The sequence below is a fragment of the Taudactylus pleione genome, unplaced genomic scaffold (genome assembly GCF_031769625.1).
Source record: "Taudactylus pleione unplaced genomic scaffold, aTauple2 ptg000372l, whole genome shotgun sequence".
NCBI classification, from domain to species: domain Eukaryota; kingdom Metazoa; phylum Chordata; class Amphibia; order Anura; family Myobatrachidae; genus Taudactylus; species Taudactylus pleione.
In genome coordinates, this window is record NW_028284773.1 from 16,978,325 (window position 1) to 16,995,426 (window position 17,102).

At 40.1% G+C, this 17,102-nt stretch overlaps 1 protein-coding gene across 25 annotated transcripts in view; it reads left to right on the forward strand.

The window, feature by feature from the left end:
- DLG1 (discs large MAGUK scaffold protein 1) overlaps positions 1 to 17,102 on the forward strand; it is a 385,534-nt gene that overhangs the window by 288,553 nt on the left and 79,879 nt on the right. For 11 of the 25 annotated variants that reach the window (XM_088444821.1, XM_088444828.1, XM_088444822.1 and 8 more), the window contains one exon: positions 4,479 to 4,517. The exons of the other annotated variants lie outside the window; for them this stretch is intronic. In XM_088444821.1, coding sequence (XP_088300947.1) covers positions 4,479 to 4,517 — 39 coding nt within the window. The remainder of the gene's footprint in view (positions 1 to 4,478; positions 4,518 to 17,102) is intronic. 25 annotated transcript variants of the gene reach the window in all.

Below are 17,102 nucleotides of genomic sequence, written 5' to 3' on the forward strand. Positions count from 1 at the left end.
TTACCTGCATGTTCCTATTCTTTCGCGCCATCAGCAGTTCCTCAGGTTTGCAATCCGCAGCGACCACTTTCAGTTCTGGGCGTTACCTTTTGGCCTGGCGACAGCACCACGTGTTTTCACCAAGGTGATAGCGGTCATGGCGGCTTCCCTGCGGCTGCAGGGAGTCCGCATGTTGCCGTACTTGGACGACCTTCTCTTAGTGGCAGGATCTCCGAAGCTCCTTCTACGCCACTTGGACTTGAAAATTGCGGTACTGCAACGGCACGGCTGGTTAATAAACTGGCAGAAGTCCACCCTGATCCCGTCTTGCTGGACTCCGGACAGCAAAGGATCTTTGTGACGGGGGAAAAGATCTCTGCCTTGGAGTTGAGGGTGCGCAGTTGTCTACAGAGCCGCCGGGTGTCTCTGCACTCGGCGATGAGGTTACTGGGCTCCATGGTGTCGGTATTCGACATGGTGGAATATGCCCAGTTTCACTCCAGACCTCTGCAGCACCTGATCCTATCCAAATGGAATGGACTGCCTCAGAGTCTAAAGTCCCAGACGATGGTGCTCACTCCGGAGGTTCGCCTGTCCCTAGCCTGGTGGTTGCAGACGACCCATCTCAACAAGGGTCGTCCGTTCTGGGTGGCGAATTGGGTCCTGTTAACAACGGACGCCAGTCTTCGGGGCTGGGGAGCAGTCTCGGGTCCACACTTGTTCTAGGGCAGGTGGACTCTGACAGAAACAGAGCTTCCAATAAACATCTTGGAACTCCGAGCGGTTTTCAATGCTCTCCAGCAGGCACATCGGGTTCTCCAAGGTCACCCGGTGCAGGTCCAGTTGGACAACGCTACCACCGTGGCCTACATAAATCGGCAAGGAGGAACCCGAAGTCGGGCGGCTCTCGTGGAGGTGTCCCGGATCCTGGTATGGGCGGAGCGTAATCTTCCGGCCATATCAGCGGTCTTCATCCCGGGAGTGCTAAACTGGGAAGCGGACTTTCTCAGTCGCCAGGACGTTCATCCAGGAGAATGGTCCCTTCACCCGGACGTTTTTCAACTGCTGGTGGACAGGTGGGGTCTTCCAGAGATCGACCTCATGGCGTCCCGGCACAACAACAAGTTGCCGGTGTACGGGTCTCGCACAAGAGACGAAGAGGCGTCTCTGGTGGATGCTCTGTCCGTCCGGTGGACGTTCCAGTTCGCTTATCTGTTTCCTCCGTTTGCCCTTCTTCCGCTGGTAATCCGGAAATTCAAACAGGAAGGAGGGACGCTCCTGTTGATAGCTCCCGCATGGCCCAGACGGCACTAGTTCTCAGACCTTCAGGGTCTGTCCGTGGACAGTCCTCTGCGGTTGCCGCTACGACCGGACCTTCTGTCACAGGGTCCTTGTCTTCACCCGGACCTGACTCGGCTGTCTTTGACGGCGTGGCTGTTGAGATGGCCATGTTGAGGTCCAGGGGATTTTCCAGCTCTGTAGTGCGAACCATGCTAAGAGCTCGGAAACCGTCTTCCGCCAGAATATACCATCGGGTGTGGCATACGTTCTTCCAGTGGTGTCGACCGAGAGGTTATGCACCGCGGGAGTTTCATCTGTCTAGAGTACTAGCTTTCCTACAAGTGGGATTAGACCCATGGGCTTCGCCTTGCTTCTTTGAAGGTGCAGGTTTCTGCCCTGTCTGTCTGGTTTCATCGTAGGATTGCTACAATCCCTGATGTGCGCACCTTTGTGCAAGATGTTCTGCGAATTCAGCTGCCATTTGTCCCACCTGTGGCGCCTTGGGACTTGGCTGTGGTCCTGAGGGCTCTCCAGGGACCGCCGTTTGAACCACTGGGCTCAGTGGATCTTAAATGGCTAACAGCTAAGACTGTTTTCCTTCTGGCCAAAGCTTCGGCCAGACGTGTTTCTGATTTAGGGGCTCTCTCTCGTAGACCCCCTTTCTTGATTTTTCATGGGAACAGGGCAGTGCTGCGCACTCGTCCTGAATTTCTTCCCAAGGTTGTTTCCCAGTTTCATGTTAACGAGGAAATAGTTGTACCGGCTTTTAACTCACCTGGCCTTTCAGTGGGTGAGGCCACTTTGGATGTTGTGCGGGCCTTAAGGACTTACGTTGACCGCACTTCTTCGTTTAGGAAGTCGGATGCCTTGTTTGTCCTCTATGGCTTCCGTAAAAAGGGTTTGCCTGCTTCAAAGCAAACTTTGGCGGCCTGGATCCGTATGGCGATTTCTGAAGCTTATCTTCATGAAGGCCTGCCGGTTCCTCCTTCTGTGAAGGCTCATTCCACTAGGTCTGTGGGTACTTCGTGGGCAGCTTGACGTGGTGCCTCTGCAGTCCAGATCTGCAAGGCGGCCACGTGGTCCTCTGTCCATACCTTTGTGAGGTATTATGCGTTTGACACCTTTGCCTCTCAGGATGCTTCCTTCGGGCGGCTGATTCTCCTTTCAGCACAGGAGCGTCCCCACCCTTAAAGGATACTGCTTTGGGACATCCCCAAGGTATCCTGTGGATACCCTATGGACCCTGAAGTAGAAAATATGAGATATGGTAGGAACTTACCCTTGTTATCTCTATTTCTACGAAGTCCATAGGGTTCCACAGGACTCCCGCCCTGTCGCACCTGTGCTGCAGATGGGCTTTGCTCTGGTCACCGTTTTTTCTGTCTCCCTCTGGTGAGAATGTGATTCTTGTGTGTGTCCAGATCTTTTTTTTTCTCTCTCTTCCTTCTCCTCCTCCGGCCTAGGGCTTGGTACGTAACTGAGATACCTGGGCTCGGGGGCGGGGTATAGGAGGGGGACCCTAGTGCATCCTGGGAGGCTGAAACTTAACTCTATGGTGCCCGATGCCTGACGTCATCACCTATACCCCAAGGTATCCTGTGGAACCCTATGGACTTCGTAGAAATAGAGATAACAAGGGTAAGTTCTTACCATATCTCATATTTTTTTCACTCCTACCAGTTTTAGAAACTACTTTGATAACATAAAAAGAAATAATTCTAAGCTTACCTCACAATCGCTTTACTCCAATCAGTCTGACAGAGAGTAGCGAGAGAAGGGCCTCACCATGCAGCAATAGCTACAGTACACAAAATATTTTCTATTATAATAATTGTGTATACATTTTAACTTATAAGTGATCATAATTAAATAAATATAATTATTTTAAATTAAATGGATACACATATACATGCCCAACCCCCTATCATAATCTTTAACCCACAACAGTTTTCCTTAATTAAATAATTCTTTAAATAGATATACTTTAAATATTTATAATAAAACACCTTTTGTTATATTCTCTCTTCTCCATTGCACACCTTTCCAGGTTGCTCTCACTGTGTCAGGCTTCTTTTCTGCCGTCAGCCATTACAGAGCCAGCCTCCTGCAGCTGTCTATCTGCTCTGCTAAGTCTGCTCTCATTCGTGCAGCGTGGCTGACATCCTGTGCGCACGCTGCACTACTATCAGTCTGGTGGATGGTGGTGACCCATGAGCACAGATCATGAGGGGTGGTGGTTTGATCGGTGGTGAAGTGCTTGCAAGGCCAGTCCACCATGACACTGCTGCGCTGCCTAATCATAATAATGCCAGATCCACGTTCCTTGACATATTCATGTTTTTGGCTGCATATCTTCCCTGTGGGTTACACCTATCTCCTGCTATGGAAGCACATGTTTTTCAGTCCTTTAAGGTCCTGGTTTTTCAATGATCTAATTGCAGATACTGGGATATGGAAACTCTTGCTGTTAGCTGGTCGAACACATGATGGATGGGGCTGGGTGCTGGCTGACAATTTATGGACTCAGCAAATGCGCCTGTTGCAGCTTTCCCATTTGTTTTATTAGTTTGCATTTTATAGGTAGCCTTCTGTTTACTGTACTATGTTTTCAAACACTGCCTCAGAACATGCTGATGACCATCTGGAGGAGCCCTGCACATGGTTCTGTGTATCTACTTCTCTCCTTTTTTTTTTTTTTTTTTTTTGTCCCCTCACCTTGTTCAGATACTCTGACCCAACCCCCTTCCCTCCTGATTTTAGTGCCATCCCACCAAGGCACTTTCTGGATCGCTTACTAATGTGTTATTTAACCTGTTACAGTGTACTTTACTTGTGATAAGTAACTATGCTGTTTACAGTGTATTTTCTTAATGCCTGGGGGCTTAAACACCTTAGTAAGTGGTAATTGGCTCACCCATACTGGTGCATAAGACAGATCTAGTGGGGTTTCAGATAAAACTTCTTGGCTTCAGCCCTTGCACCTCTGAATGCTAGACAGATTTTCCTGATTGTGTAGCCTCCAGCTTCTTCCACTTAATGAATTATTCATGTGTGTCCAGTTGCCACATTAAACTTTTATCCTCTCTAAATGTAACTTGTAAGAATTTTAAACATTACCCCAAACAGAGGCAGCTTTTTAAAGGCCTCCTGTAAATGCTTATAATGCAGATAATTTTTCTTCTGCCAATTTGACAATTTTTTTTCTTCCTTTCCTCTAGAAATGATGGAGGCCCAGATGGTGATCTTACCGAAACATGGTAAAGGCCCTACTTTGTCAGATGGATAGGCCCATTGCTTCACACAATTAGATTAAAATAGATACCAACAGAATTGCCCTCCTCCCACACATTATTAAGGGTCAGGAAGGCTTCAACTGAAGCAGACCAGCAACCACCTTATAACACTAGGTATAGGCTGCTTGGTCTGATGTCATATCTGTCCTGATCAGTATACCCCATTTACGTCTCTCTTTAGATTCCAACAAGGCCTTTCGGGAGTCCATTTGTCTTACCTGAAGTTGACATTTCTTAAATTGGAGTTTTCAAGTCACATCTTGGCCTCCATCCTAACACTATTCCAATACAAAAAGGGTATCAGACTCTCTAGAATTGTATTTGAATGTCACAAGAGAATCCACTCTCCCCTTTTAAATATGCCATTGAGATTAGATCATGTCTTAAAATTTCTGTTTAGATGCCACATGGCCAATCATTGTATGCAAGTGTTCACAAACTTATTGCTCAGGGAGCACAAACAGTGCGTGGTTTCCATTTTTTCTAGCAGGTGCACATGTGTTTTCATTACTGGCTGACACATTTTAAAAGATCCACAAGTGAAACTAATTATTTCACTTGTGATTCTGTGAGGAGACCTGGAAACCATTCACTGTTAGTGCTCACTGATACCCCTTTTACACCAAAATCCCGAGTCCGACCCTGGAATTTGAACACTGGTCAATCCTGGGTTGAACTCTGCTTCAGACCCCGTTTACACTGCAACTCGACCCGGGTTTGCCCCGTTTACACTGAACCCTGGTAATCCCTGCTTTTCTCTATAGAAGTAATTAATAATGGTCTGTTTTAAGGTCTGACAAAGATGGTCACAAAAGGCAGCAAAAGAGAGGGGTGGGGACTGCTTACAGCATTGCTACAGGCTGCTGTTCTGGCTGTGGCAGGCTGTGTATCAGCCTGCATTTGTGGCTGCTGGTCAGGCTGTGGTGCAGGCTGCAGTTCTGGCTGTGGCAGGCTGTGTGCCTGCCTGCTTTTGTGGCTGCTGGTCAGGCTGCTGTGGTGCAGGAGGATAGGCAGGCAAGCGATGGCTTCATGTGAGTCTCTCTATGCAGGGCACTGACAAATTACATCATCTGCCAGTGCCCCAGAAGCTCCAGTCAGCATCATTCAGAGCTAACCGGGTCAAATAAGTAGGGTAGCACCCGTTTACACTGCCTCATGACCCGGGAACAACCCGTTTTCAACTCTGCTCTCAACCCGAGTAAGATTGCCCGGTAAATCGACCCGGGTTATTTTGTTGGGAGCCGTTCACACAGAGCCTCAGCCCGGATCGACCTGGCAATAACCCGGGTTATTTGTTTGGTGTAAAAGGGGTATGAGAAATGAGTTTGGGAAACGTATGCTATCCATGGGAAGACTTGTCAGCTTAGTGCAAATTTAGCAACATCTGGCACTTCATATGCTGTATCTGGTACTATAAATATCACTATACTTAGCATACGACTGCCCTTTAAAATTTATATAAGTATGCAAATCCCCCAAACTTTATACAATCTTATGTTTCCTCATTCCCCCTCAGGCATGATGCAGTCATTCTGTAGGGGTCTAGGGACCACCCAAACTCTATACTCAAGCATGTGATGTGGTCCTCTAAAGCATCCTATAGCTCAGACTGAGAGACTCTCCTTAGTGTTCCTTATGCATAAAAGATTTGGGTCACCGCTGCTCAGCGCAAATATTCATCATCCTAAATGCTACAGTTAGTAGTACTTGAATTACTTATCACTTATTTGGTTGCTAGAGAAGTGTGCTTTAAAGAGATCAAGTCTGGTATTTGCTCTTTACATATTTACTAGTTTCATTGCCTGAGTTATGTCTGTTTCTTCCTCTCTGCTAGAAAATGTTTCAAATATCTTTAGATCCCACATTTGGAGGTTCTTTTCTGTCCCTGACCATCAGATTTTTCTTTTATCTTGCCCTCTTTCAGCTGGTTTAGCATTGTCCAACAATATTGAGACAACTAATCGCACTGTTAGACTTCCTTGCAGGTTACCCTAGGTGGATGTTAAGCTCATCTACAAAAGTGGAGGCATGGATCTCCCTTATTGCCAATGCCTGTTCTACATCTAGTTGTACAAATAATCTTAAGTTCCAAGCAGTTATATGAGTGGTACCTGTACCTTTTTTAAATCACATACAATATTTCCCTCATCTTGCGAGGACAAAGCTTTTGCTAGCTCAATTTTTTTGGCACTGATACTTTTTTGATTTGCTATATTCCATTTGATTTCTGACATCTCTTTAAATCCTGATAGCTCTGTTCCATGGATTTAATTTTATAGTATATCTCTCAGTCCCCCTCTTTTGTACCCCTGTTGCTGAACTTTAATTTTGGTTGATGTAATAGTTTTTAATATTTTACTATTCAACGCCTTAAAAATCAAATATGACATTGCCCTATATGAAATTTTGTGCAGATTATATTCTAGTGAATAAGTATACAATGCAAAACAAAATCTCTTCAGGATGGCTACCACACTATGCATACTCCTGCATCTCTGCTGACTACTACACTGTGCACCCCAGGACACACTGTGCACACTAGTACGCACCAGCATACTGTGCTGATTTATATGATATGCAACACTTGTATATCTGTTTGTACCTGAGTCTGTATATGAACCATAATGGAACTTTGAATGAAACACACTAGCACTTTGTATACAGATTCAGAGACTCAGTTGCACTCATATACAAGTGTTGCATATAAAATTAATCAGCACAGTCTGCTGGTGTGGTCACATCACTTTGCAGCTTACACACATTTACAGCCAACAAATATGCAAAAAAGATGGCCAGCGTAGCAGAGTCTCACAGGACCAGGTGCGCCAACAAGGGCTTCTTTAGCTGCAGCTAAGATGTATAAGGACACATCTGTATATATATGTATGTGTGCATATATAATATATATTCACTCACATCTATATCCTATTCACCGTGGGGTGCTCACCAAGAACCTTATACAGATTTCAATAATATCCAATGGGCATCCAATTTCTTGGAAGGAGGCACTCCCCAGTCAAATTTAATTTTTATAATAATACATTATTTGTACATCCATTCACGTGTTAAATCCAGCCTTTAATCAGGTCTGACATATGTTAAATCCAGCCTTTGATTAGGTCGATGTTTCTGTTCTTAATCAGAACCATTCTCAAGACCAATTGTAATGGCTAATAGAGAACAACAGTCATAATCAAATTGTTTCTAGGAAAAGAAAAGATCAGAATGTCTGACGGGCTCCAAATACACACAAAAAAATTACATAAACTATAACTACAGACAGGAGTAAACATATACTGTACTCCTCATAAAGCCGCTATTCAAAGCTAACAGCACGGAATGTATACAAGAACATGGATACACTGTTTTAGTTAAACATTCCATCAGTGAAACAAGTTTGAAAAAGTATCAAAACAGCAGACAACCTTAGTGGTGCAATAATCAAAGATAATCAACTAGAGAATTATTATCAATAGTCACATGGCAGAAACGACCCAGTGCATAATGTAACCATCTGATCAGAATGACATATTATCTAGAGGATAAAATACCCTAATAATGATATAAAAAAAAAACACAATGACATATTAATTATCAAATGAAAAACACCTGCTACAATCCACAAACATGCATAGCGAAGGGTTAATAAATGTGTACAACTGACATAATTGTCACAATGATATATACATGCACAGAAAGATTGAAAATTAATGGCACTCTAGCTGCCATAAAATACAAGAGACTGCTCCAGCGATAACAATGTCCATGTAAACTACTAGTTGCATTAATCCTGTCATAGAGAGAAGATATAACCAAATCTCACATACCTGAGATAGGGAGAAAAAAACGCCATACAGTCAAAGCCGCACATCCTTGGAAACACGTCTTCAAAGCAGCGTGTACAGCTAGCAACTGCAGTGCCGCTAGCCTAGATTAAATACCCACCAACAGCGGAAATGCAACCACATATGTCTGTTGTGAATACTCCGTGGAATGCTGATTGCGTTCCATTCATACAGGTGATCTACCTAAACAGGCATCTGTGTCTCCGGGAAATCATTCCTCAATGCTGATATATGTGCACTAATGTCAGTGCGTCTGATGTCAGCCGTCAGTGTAACATTGAATGCGCCCCGCTCTGCCGATATTAACGGTTATCTACTGCAAAAAACAGATCTAATATATATATATATATATATATAATATGTATGTGCCTGATAGTGTAGTAGTTAAAAATACAATGAATTAAATGTGTATATATATTCATATGCGCGTACCATAGATATACTTGTATGTTAAGCATATAAGGAAACAATCCTTAGGTCGCAGTCAAAAGGGTTCCGCGCGTGAACCTTCAGCTTATGTTTCTCCGCCCAGGAAATCGCTAACCGGATAGCTACAACCTTATTGGAGCAGAATAATTTGCTTCCATAGTGTAATATATTTTGTCAATATTCAGTTTTAATATACAAAATCTCCGGGTACTCCGGTTTCCTCCCACACTCCAAATATATACTGCTAGGTTAATTGGCTCCCAACACAAATTAACCCTAGTGTGTATCTGTGTGTGCGCATGTGATGGGGAATATAGATTGTAAGCTCCACTGGGGCAGGGACTGATGTGAATGGCCAAATATTCTCTGAAAAGCGCTGCGGAATATGTGTGCGCTACATAACTAACTGGTAATAAATAAATAAAATAATATACAAAAATGCACATATCACGCACAAAACAAACACGAAAAAGTAGCTTATCTAATAAGTCACAGCGATCAATTCCTGTTGGGGTACCTCCAGGTACAGTTAGTATGAGTCCGTTCAAAAGTCATATAAGGTAGGTATAGATTTATAGGGATGGTGTATCTAGCCCAATGCATTTCGCCTCTCAGTAGGCTTCCTCAGGGGTCATGTCTAGTAAAATACAGGGGGCCTTAAATACCTCTGTTCCCTCCAAGATTTGGCTGATTTTGGCGCCAAAAAGCGTCACTTCCGGTTTTGGCGCCAAAAAGCGTAACTTCCGGTTTGTGGCTTCCTGTTTGGCCATGTGATATCATCTCCATTTTCTTGGAGTCCATGCAGTTGGTCCGGGCGCCATTTTGTTGGAGACTAATCTCCATAGTTAATTCCCATTGATAAAAAAGGATACAAAATTTTTTATCTATTATACCAAGGACAGTTCTTAGGATTCTGGGGGACCCAAAATATTGCCAAATCTTGCGGCTCAGGGTAGAAAAGCTGCATTGTGAACCATAAAAAGTACATTCATAATACTATTTCTAAAAAACCTTATTTAATCCATTTAAAAATACGATTCTAGTCACATGATAAAACTATTAAGATGCATTATTAAAATCCACATGTAACGAACAACAAATCTTGCATATAAAATATATTTAAAATATGAGATTAATATCCGCATTAAAACTAACCGCATAATAAGCCACTTAAGAAGATGGAAAAATGTATATACACCATAAAAATGAAGAGTATATATACATCAATTTCTTTCAGGTGATGTATTTAGCTAGAATATTAAATTATCAGAGGAAAGGAACTATTTCATATCCTTCATCACGGCCATAAGGTACAAGTGTGTCAAGTTCATAAATCCAGAGCATTTCTCTCTGTGCCAGTAACTTCATTAGGTCACCTCCTCTCGGGCCTAAAGTAACATGTTCTATCGCTTTAAAAGAAAAGCTGTCTACATATGGATTATGTGCTTCCGAGAAGTGTCTAGAGCACAGGTTCTCAAACTCTGTCCTCAGGACCCCAAACAGTGCATGTTTTCCATGTCTACTCACAGAATCACAAGTGAGATAATTAGCTCCACCTGTGGATCTTTTAAAATGTGTCAGTGAGTAATGAATACACCTATGCTCCTGCTGGGTGACCTGGAAATCGTGAACTGTTTGGGGTCCTGAGGACCGAGTTTGAGAACCACTGGTCTAGAGAGAGGATGACTTTCAACTTTGTTCTTAATGTTACGCAGATGTTCTTCCTCAACTTTAGAAGTCTCTTTGATTTTCCAATATATTTACGTTTACATCCACATTCGATCATAAACACACGGAACCGGTTTACCATCCTTGATAGGGTGGATGTAGAAGACACCACAGATGATTTTTTATCCCCCACTCCGGTTCGCTTACATTTGTTAACGAACTGGAGAACACTAGTAAAAGAGAATATAAAACAAGCCTCCCCACTAAAAAGATGATTTTCCAGAGGAGGGGGAAAAGAGGAGGTAGACTAAAGAAACCCCAACAAAAAAAAGATACCTCCGATAGAGGTAGACTCGACGAGGAAAGGTATATTCAATCTCTCCACACATGTACTAACTCCAGCAGAAATCTCCTTGCTGAGCAGAGGCCTTACATTTGCCCCAGCACAAAAACCTAACAAATTTCAGACATTCATAGGTCTCAACAAATTTATTAGGAGATTAACACGCAAAAGACGTTTTGCAAGGAAAGAAACAGCAATTTTAACAAACTACAACTCCTCCAAATTAAACCTGAAACTCCCTTCCAAATTTTAGCTGTTAGAATCCAAAGGACATCATATCAATATCTTTTATGACCTGGTAAAGATGGACCTTTTGGATGAGGCAAATACGGAACCCATCAAATCCAATCTTACTAATGAAGAGAAAAGTGCCCTAAAGATCTTGAAAAATAATGAGGATTTGGTATTCAAATCAGCGGATAAGGGAGGACGCTTGGTACTTCAGAACAGGGAAGATTACGAGAAAAAAGCGAAGAGACTTTTGAACGATGTGAAGTCCTACAAACCACAACCCAAAGATCCCACAGATGAATTTTTAACTGAGCGTCGAAGTATTTTAGTATCTGGCCTGCATAATATTTTAAGGAAAGATGAATACCAGTATCTCATAAATAGCACACCCACAATACCAATCTTTTACCATTTACCCAAGATCCATAGGAGCCTGGACAATCCTCCAGGCAGACCAATCATAGCAGGCATCGAATCATTAACAGCCCATTTATCAGAGTACGTGGATGTCTCTTTGAATCCTCACGTGAAAAATTTTACTTCGTACTTGAAAGGTACGACCAGTGTTTTACAATACAGGGAAAATTTTAAATGGATTTCTGAGTATAAATGGGCAACTATAGACGTACAGTCACTATATACATCCATAGTACATGAAAAAGGCATTGGAGCATGTAAAAATATCTTGGGAAATGATTCAACACAAGGATTTTATCCGTATTTTAATACGTTTCATTTTAACTCAGAATTATTTCAAATTTTTAGATCAGTTTTACTTACAGATTTGTGGGACAGCCATGGGCACGGTTTTCGCACACAGTTAAGCGAATATTTTAATGGGCCAGTGGGAGGAGCAATTTGTATATAATAACAATCCATACTTAGATATCTTTTATAAAATTAAATTTTATCGATGATATCATAGTATGGGATGGTGAAGAAAGTGATTTTAAAAATGTATTGATTTTATACATATAAATGATTTTAATGTCAAGTTCACTTTCAATATAAGTAGTAACCATGTGGAGTTTCTGGATTTAGTACTTTTAAGTGAAGGAGATAAAGTGATCACGAAGAACCACATTAAAAAGGTAGATACGAATAGTTACCTTCATTATAAAAGTGGACATGCTAGACTATGGAAAGACAATATAACCTACTCTCAACTTTATTGAATAGAGAGCAACTGCTCCAAAGAGGTCACTTATCAAGAAGAAGTCCAAATCTATACAGATCGCTTCAGAGAGGGGGGATACCCTGAGAACATTTTACAACAAGCACTGTCAAAAAGTGAACAGATAAATAGACAGGAATTGCTAGCTCCCAATATTGAAGTACCAAGAAAGAAGGAAGAGTTTATTCCATTCATTACACAATATAATAATGATGAGGTGAAAATTAAGAAAACTATCACTAAGCATTGGAAAATTCTAAAAATGGATCCAATTTTGGGAGAGATCCTGCCAAATAGACTTGTTGTATTTAGAAAAGCAAAGAATTTGAAAGAAATTTTGTCTCCCAGCAGATTAAGACTAAAAAATAAACCGAACAAACAAGTTAAGCCCAAGTGTGTTGGCTCCTATAAATGCGGACATTGCAATGTATGCGGGTACATGAATCCCAATAGAAGAACCTTCACTAATTCTGATCAGACGAAAGAATATAAATTGAAACACTTTACCAACTGTATGACCATGTCAGTCATAAGATCGAATGTGGATGTAAAGGTAAATATATTGGAAAAACAGAGACTTAAAGTTGAGGATCCAAGAACATCTGCGTAACATTAAGAACAAAATTGAGTCATCCCCTCTAGACACTTCTCGGAAGCACATAATTCATCTGTAGACAGCTTTTCTTTTAAAGCGATAGAACATGTTACTTTAGGCCCGAGAGGAGGTGATCTAATGAAGTTACTGGCACAGAGAAAAATGTTCTGGATTTATGAACTTAACACACTTGTACCTTATGGCCATAATGAAGGATATGAAATAGCTCCTTTCCTCTGATAATTTAATAATCTAGCTAAATACATCACCTGAAAGAAATTGATTTATATATACTCTTAATTTTTATTCATTTTTATGGTGTATATATAGTTTTTCAGTCTTCTTAAGTGGATTATTATGCTGTTAGTTTTAATGCTGATATTAATCTCATATTTTAAATATATTTTATATGCAGGATTTGTTAGTTACATGTGGATTTTAATAATGCATCTTAATAGTTTTATCATGTGACTAGAATCATATTTTTAAAAGGATTAATTAATTAAGGTGTTTTAGAAATAGTATTATGAATGTACTTTTTATGGTTCACAATGCAACCTTTCTACCCCGATCTGCAAGATTTGGCGATATTTTGGGTCCCCCAGAATCCTAAGAACTGTCCTTGGTATAATAGATAAAAAAAAAATTTATCCTTTATTATCATTGGGAATTAACTATGGAGATTGGTCTCCAACAAAGTGGCGCCCGGACCAACTGCATGGACTCCAAGAAAATGGAGATATCACATGGCCAAAAAGGAAGCCACAAACCGGAAGTGATGCTTTTTGCGCCAAAACCGGAAGTGACGTTTTTTATTTTTTTTTATTATTTTTTTTCCCTGCCAAAACCGGAAGTGACAGGGTTTTTCCCCTCCAAATCCGGAAGTGACGCCTTTTGGCACCAAAATCGGCCAAATCTTGGAGGTAACAGAGGTATTTAAGGCTCCCTGTATTTTACTATACATGACCCCTGAGGAAGCCTACTGAGAGGCGAAACGCGTTGGTTTAGATACACCATCCCTATGCATCATCTATACCAACCTTATGACTTTTGAATGGACTCATACTAACTGTACCTGGAGGTACCCCATCAGGAATTGATCGCTGTGACTTATAAGATAAGCTACTTTTTCTTGTTTGTTTTGTGTGTGATATGTGTATTTTTGTATATTAAAACTGAATATTTACAAAATATACCATACTATGGTAGCAAATTATTCTGCTCCAATAAGGTTGTAGCTATCTGGTCAGTGATTTCCTGGGCGGAGAAACATAAGCTGTTGGTCACGTCTGACGTGGAACCCTTTTGACTGCAATCTAAGGATTGTTTCCTTATATGCTTAACATACAAGTATATCTATGGTACGTGCATATGAATATATACATTTATTTCATGGTATTTTTAACTACTACACTATCAGGCGCTTGTCCTTGTTCCCCCTTTGTTCCTAGATTATCCGACCTACCATTTGGCATTTTCAAGGACTAAGCTGCCACCTGCTTGCTAAAAAGGAGTATAGTGACACATAGTGTTAGAAGTAGGAAAAAGACTTCCAGTAGTACCACCTACCCTTGAGACTGAACAATTTAAGGAGCAGCGCCACAGATTTATTCTATTTTATATATATATATATATATCTAAATATATATATATATATATATATATATATATATATTCTAGAAGAATTGAAGCTTTTTTGAAGCCTCTCCTATTAAGGTTTCTGGATATTTGGAGTCCCGGGTCCATCCCACCACATGGAATCCCAGTAAAAGATCTACAGATAAGCCTAAAAGTTTTGTTATCAGGTACGCACATTTATATTTGAGCACGTGCATTTTTACTTTATAATTACTACACGATCAGGCGCATGTTCTTTCCAAACTTCACTTCCAGATATATATATATATATATATATATATATATATATATATATATATACACATACATACAGTCTTTTGCCCGGCACTCCTATTATACTGGTAGGTGCTGGGTGCACTTTCCAGCAGTCCTGGGACAGTATCAATATCAATTGCAAAGTTTGAAAGGCACTCCAGATACCAGCGAAGAAATAAAGTAACAACACTCCACGTGTATGTCAGCGTTTCAGAGGACTGGAACCTCTTTAATCAAGACTTCATCACTAATATGAAAAAGACACACAAATAGTAACTCACCCGTGCAGGACCTCCACGCTCCCTCCGTCCCGGCATCCACGACGTCTTCGCCTGCGCCCATCACCATAGCAACGCCTGTACACAACACAGGTCAAAACAAAACTTGTATGTGAGCAGACATAAACATAAATGTAATGAGTACAGATAGCTTAGGCACAGAAAAATAAAGTACAGGACATCATGTAAGGCAGAGAACGAACTGATATAGGACTATGGGGCAGATCAAAACTGTCAGCACCACTGTATATCAAACATTGAGTAAGGGAAACATAATCCATGAAGGCTTACAGAGAATAAGGAGGAAAAATTAGCCAATTTATAGAAAACATGTAAGGGACATCATTTCATTAAGACCATATGGATGCATGGTATTTAACCCATGTATCCATTTGCATTCCTTTTGCAACAATAAACGTCCCCTATCTCCACCTCTATTGTGTTCCCCCCATGTTAGAGGTGAAGATAGGGGTGGTTTAGGGGAATATATTCGCCATGTCACTCAAATGGATTTGCAGGTAAGAATAGAAATAAGATACCAATGAGTAGTAAATTTAAAACCACATTTAATAAAAAATAATAGTAACATACATCTAAGAACAGAATGATGAGCTTATCTGGTTAGGACCAACAGCAAGAAGATATGGACCACCAACACCAGAGATACCTCAACGCGTTTCGTCAAGACGCCAAATGGCCAGACTTCTTCAGGAGGATATATATATATATATATATAAAATGTATTGTAGGGGTGCACTCACCAGACTTCAATCCAGATTCAATATAATAACTTTGTTCCATAGAAAAATAGTCCTTTTAAATAGACTATTTTTCTATGGAATAAAGTTATTATATTGAAGTCTGTTGAGTGCACCCCTACCATACATTTTATACTGGTGGTCTTTGGTTTTTACCTAGAACAAAGTTTGATGTTGCACCCAGCGAATATATTCCTCTAAAGTGAGTGTGGATTAGTCAGAGAAGTATGTATGTGTATATATATGTGTGTGTGTATGTGTATATGTATATATATATATATATATATATATATATATACACTATAAAACCATATGTTTGAAAGCCATAGATTGGGCCTGCCTAGTGACGAGACAGGAGAAAGATGTAATCCCATCATAACCAAAAGAACACTGGTTGATGCTTCTAACACACATTTAGAAAAGTACAATGAAAAAATTAACCAGAATAAAGAAAACAATTTACACACACAAAATATATATATATATATATATATATATATATATATATATATTTATATATATATACAGAGCCAGAAAATAATAACTAAATAATGAGAAGATTGAAAAAAGTGATACATATTAAATAAAGGAAAAACAATATATATATCCATTCAGAAAAGTAGACCTAATGAATGATACTCATAAAAATCTGTTTAAATTAAACTATATATGGAAAAATGTTTTTTTACTTTTTATATATATATATATATATATATACATATACATATGCACACACGCATGTACATCCACAAACATACAAAACCAAAAGAGATTGGAAGTAAATGGATCAAAAATTGGAAAGATAAAACAACAATGGAAAAAAGTGTAACCAAAGAATAAAAGATTATAAAATATGATGCATGCACATAAAAATTAAACATCAAAAAATAAAATATTAAACTTAAAAAGACATATATAAGTGTTATAGAAAACAAGTAAAGACACAAAGTAAACACCAACAAATAGATGGTTAAAAGAAATAATCACCACTGTCATGAAGCCAAAAAGTGACAGAATAGAGAATGTGAGTTTGAACCTGAATCAACATATAAAGCCAGAAATAATGTAGAAAAACAATGAAACATATGTCAGACCTGATTAAAGGCTGGATTTAACACGTCAATGGATGTACAATAAATTTATTATTATAAAAATTTAATTTGACTGGAGAGTGCCTCCTTCCAAGAAATTGGAGATTATATATGTGTGTGTGTGTGTGTGTAATAGTAAAAGCATATTTATAGTAACAGCATAACAATACATATACTGCTTTTATACTTAAAACATCTGTCCTTACCCTAAACAGGGATAATCCAATAACTCGAATCTCTAAAC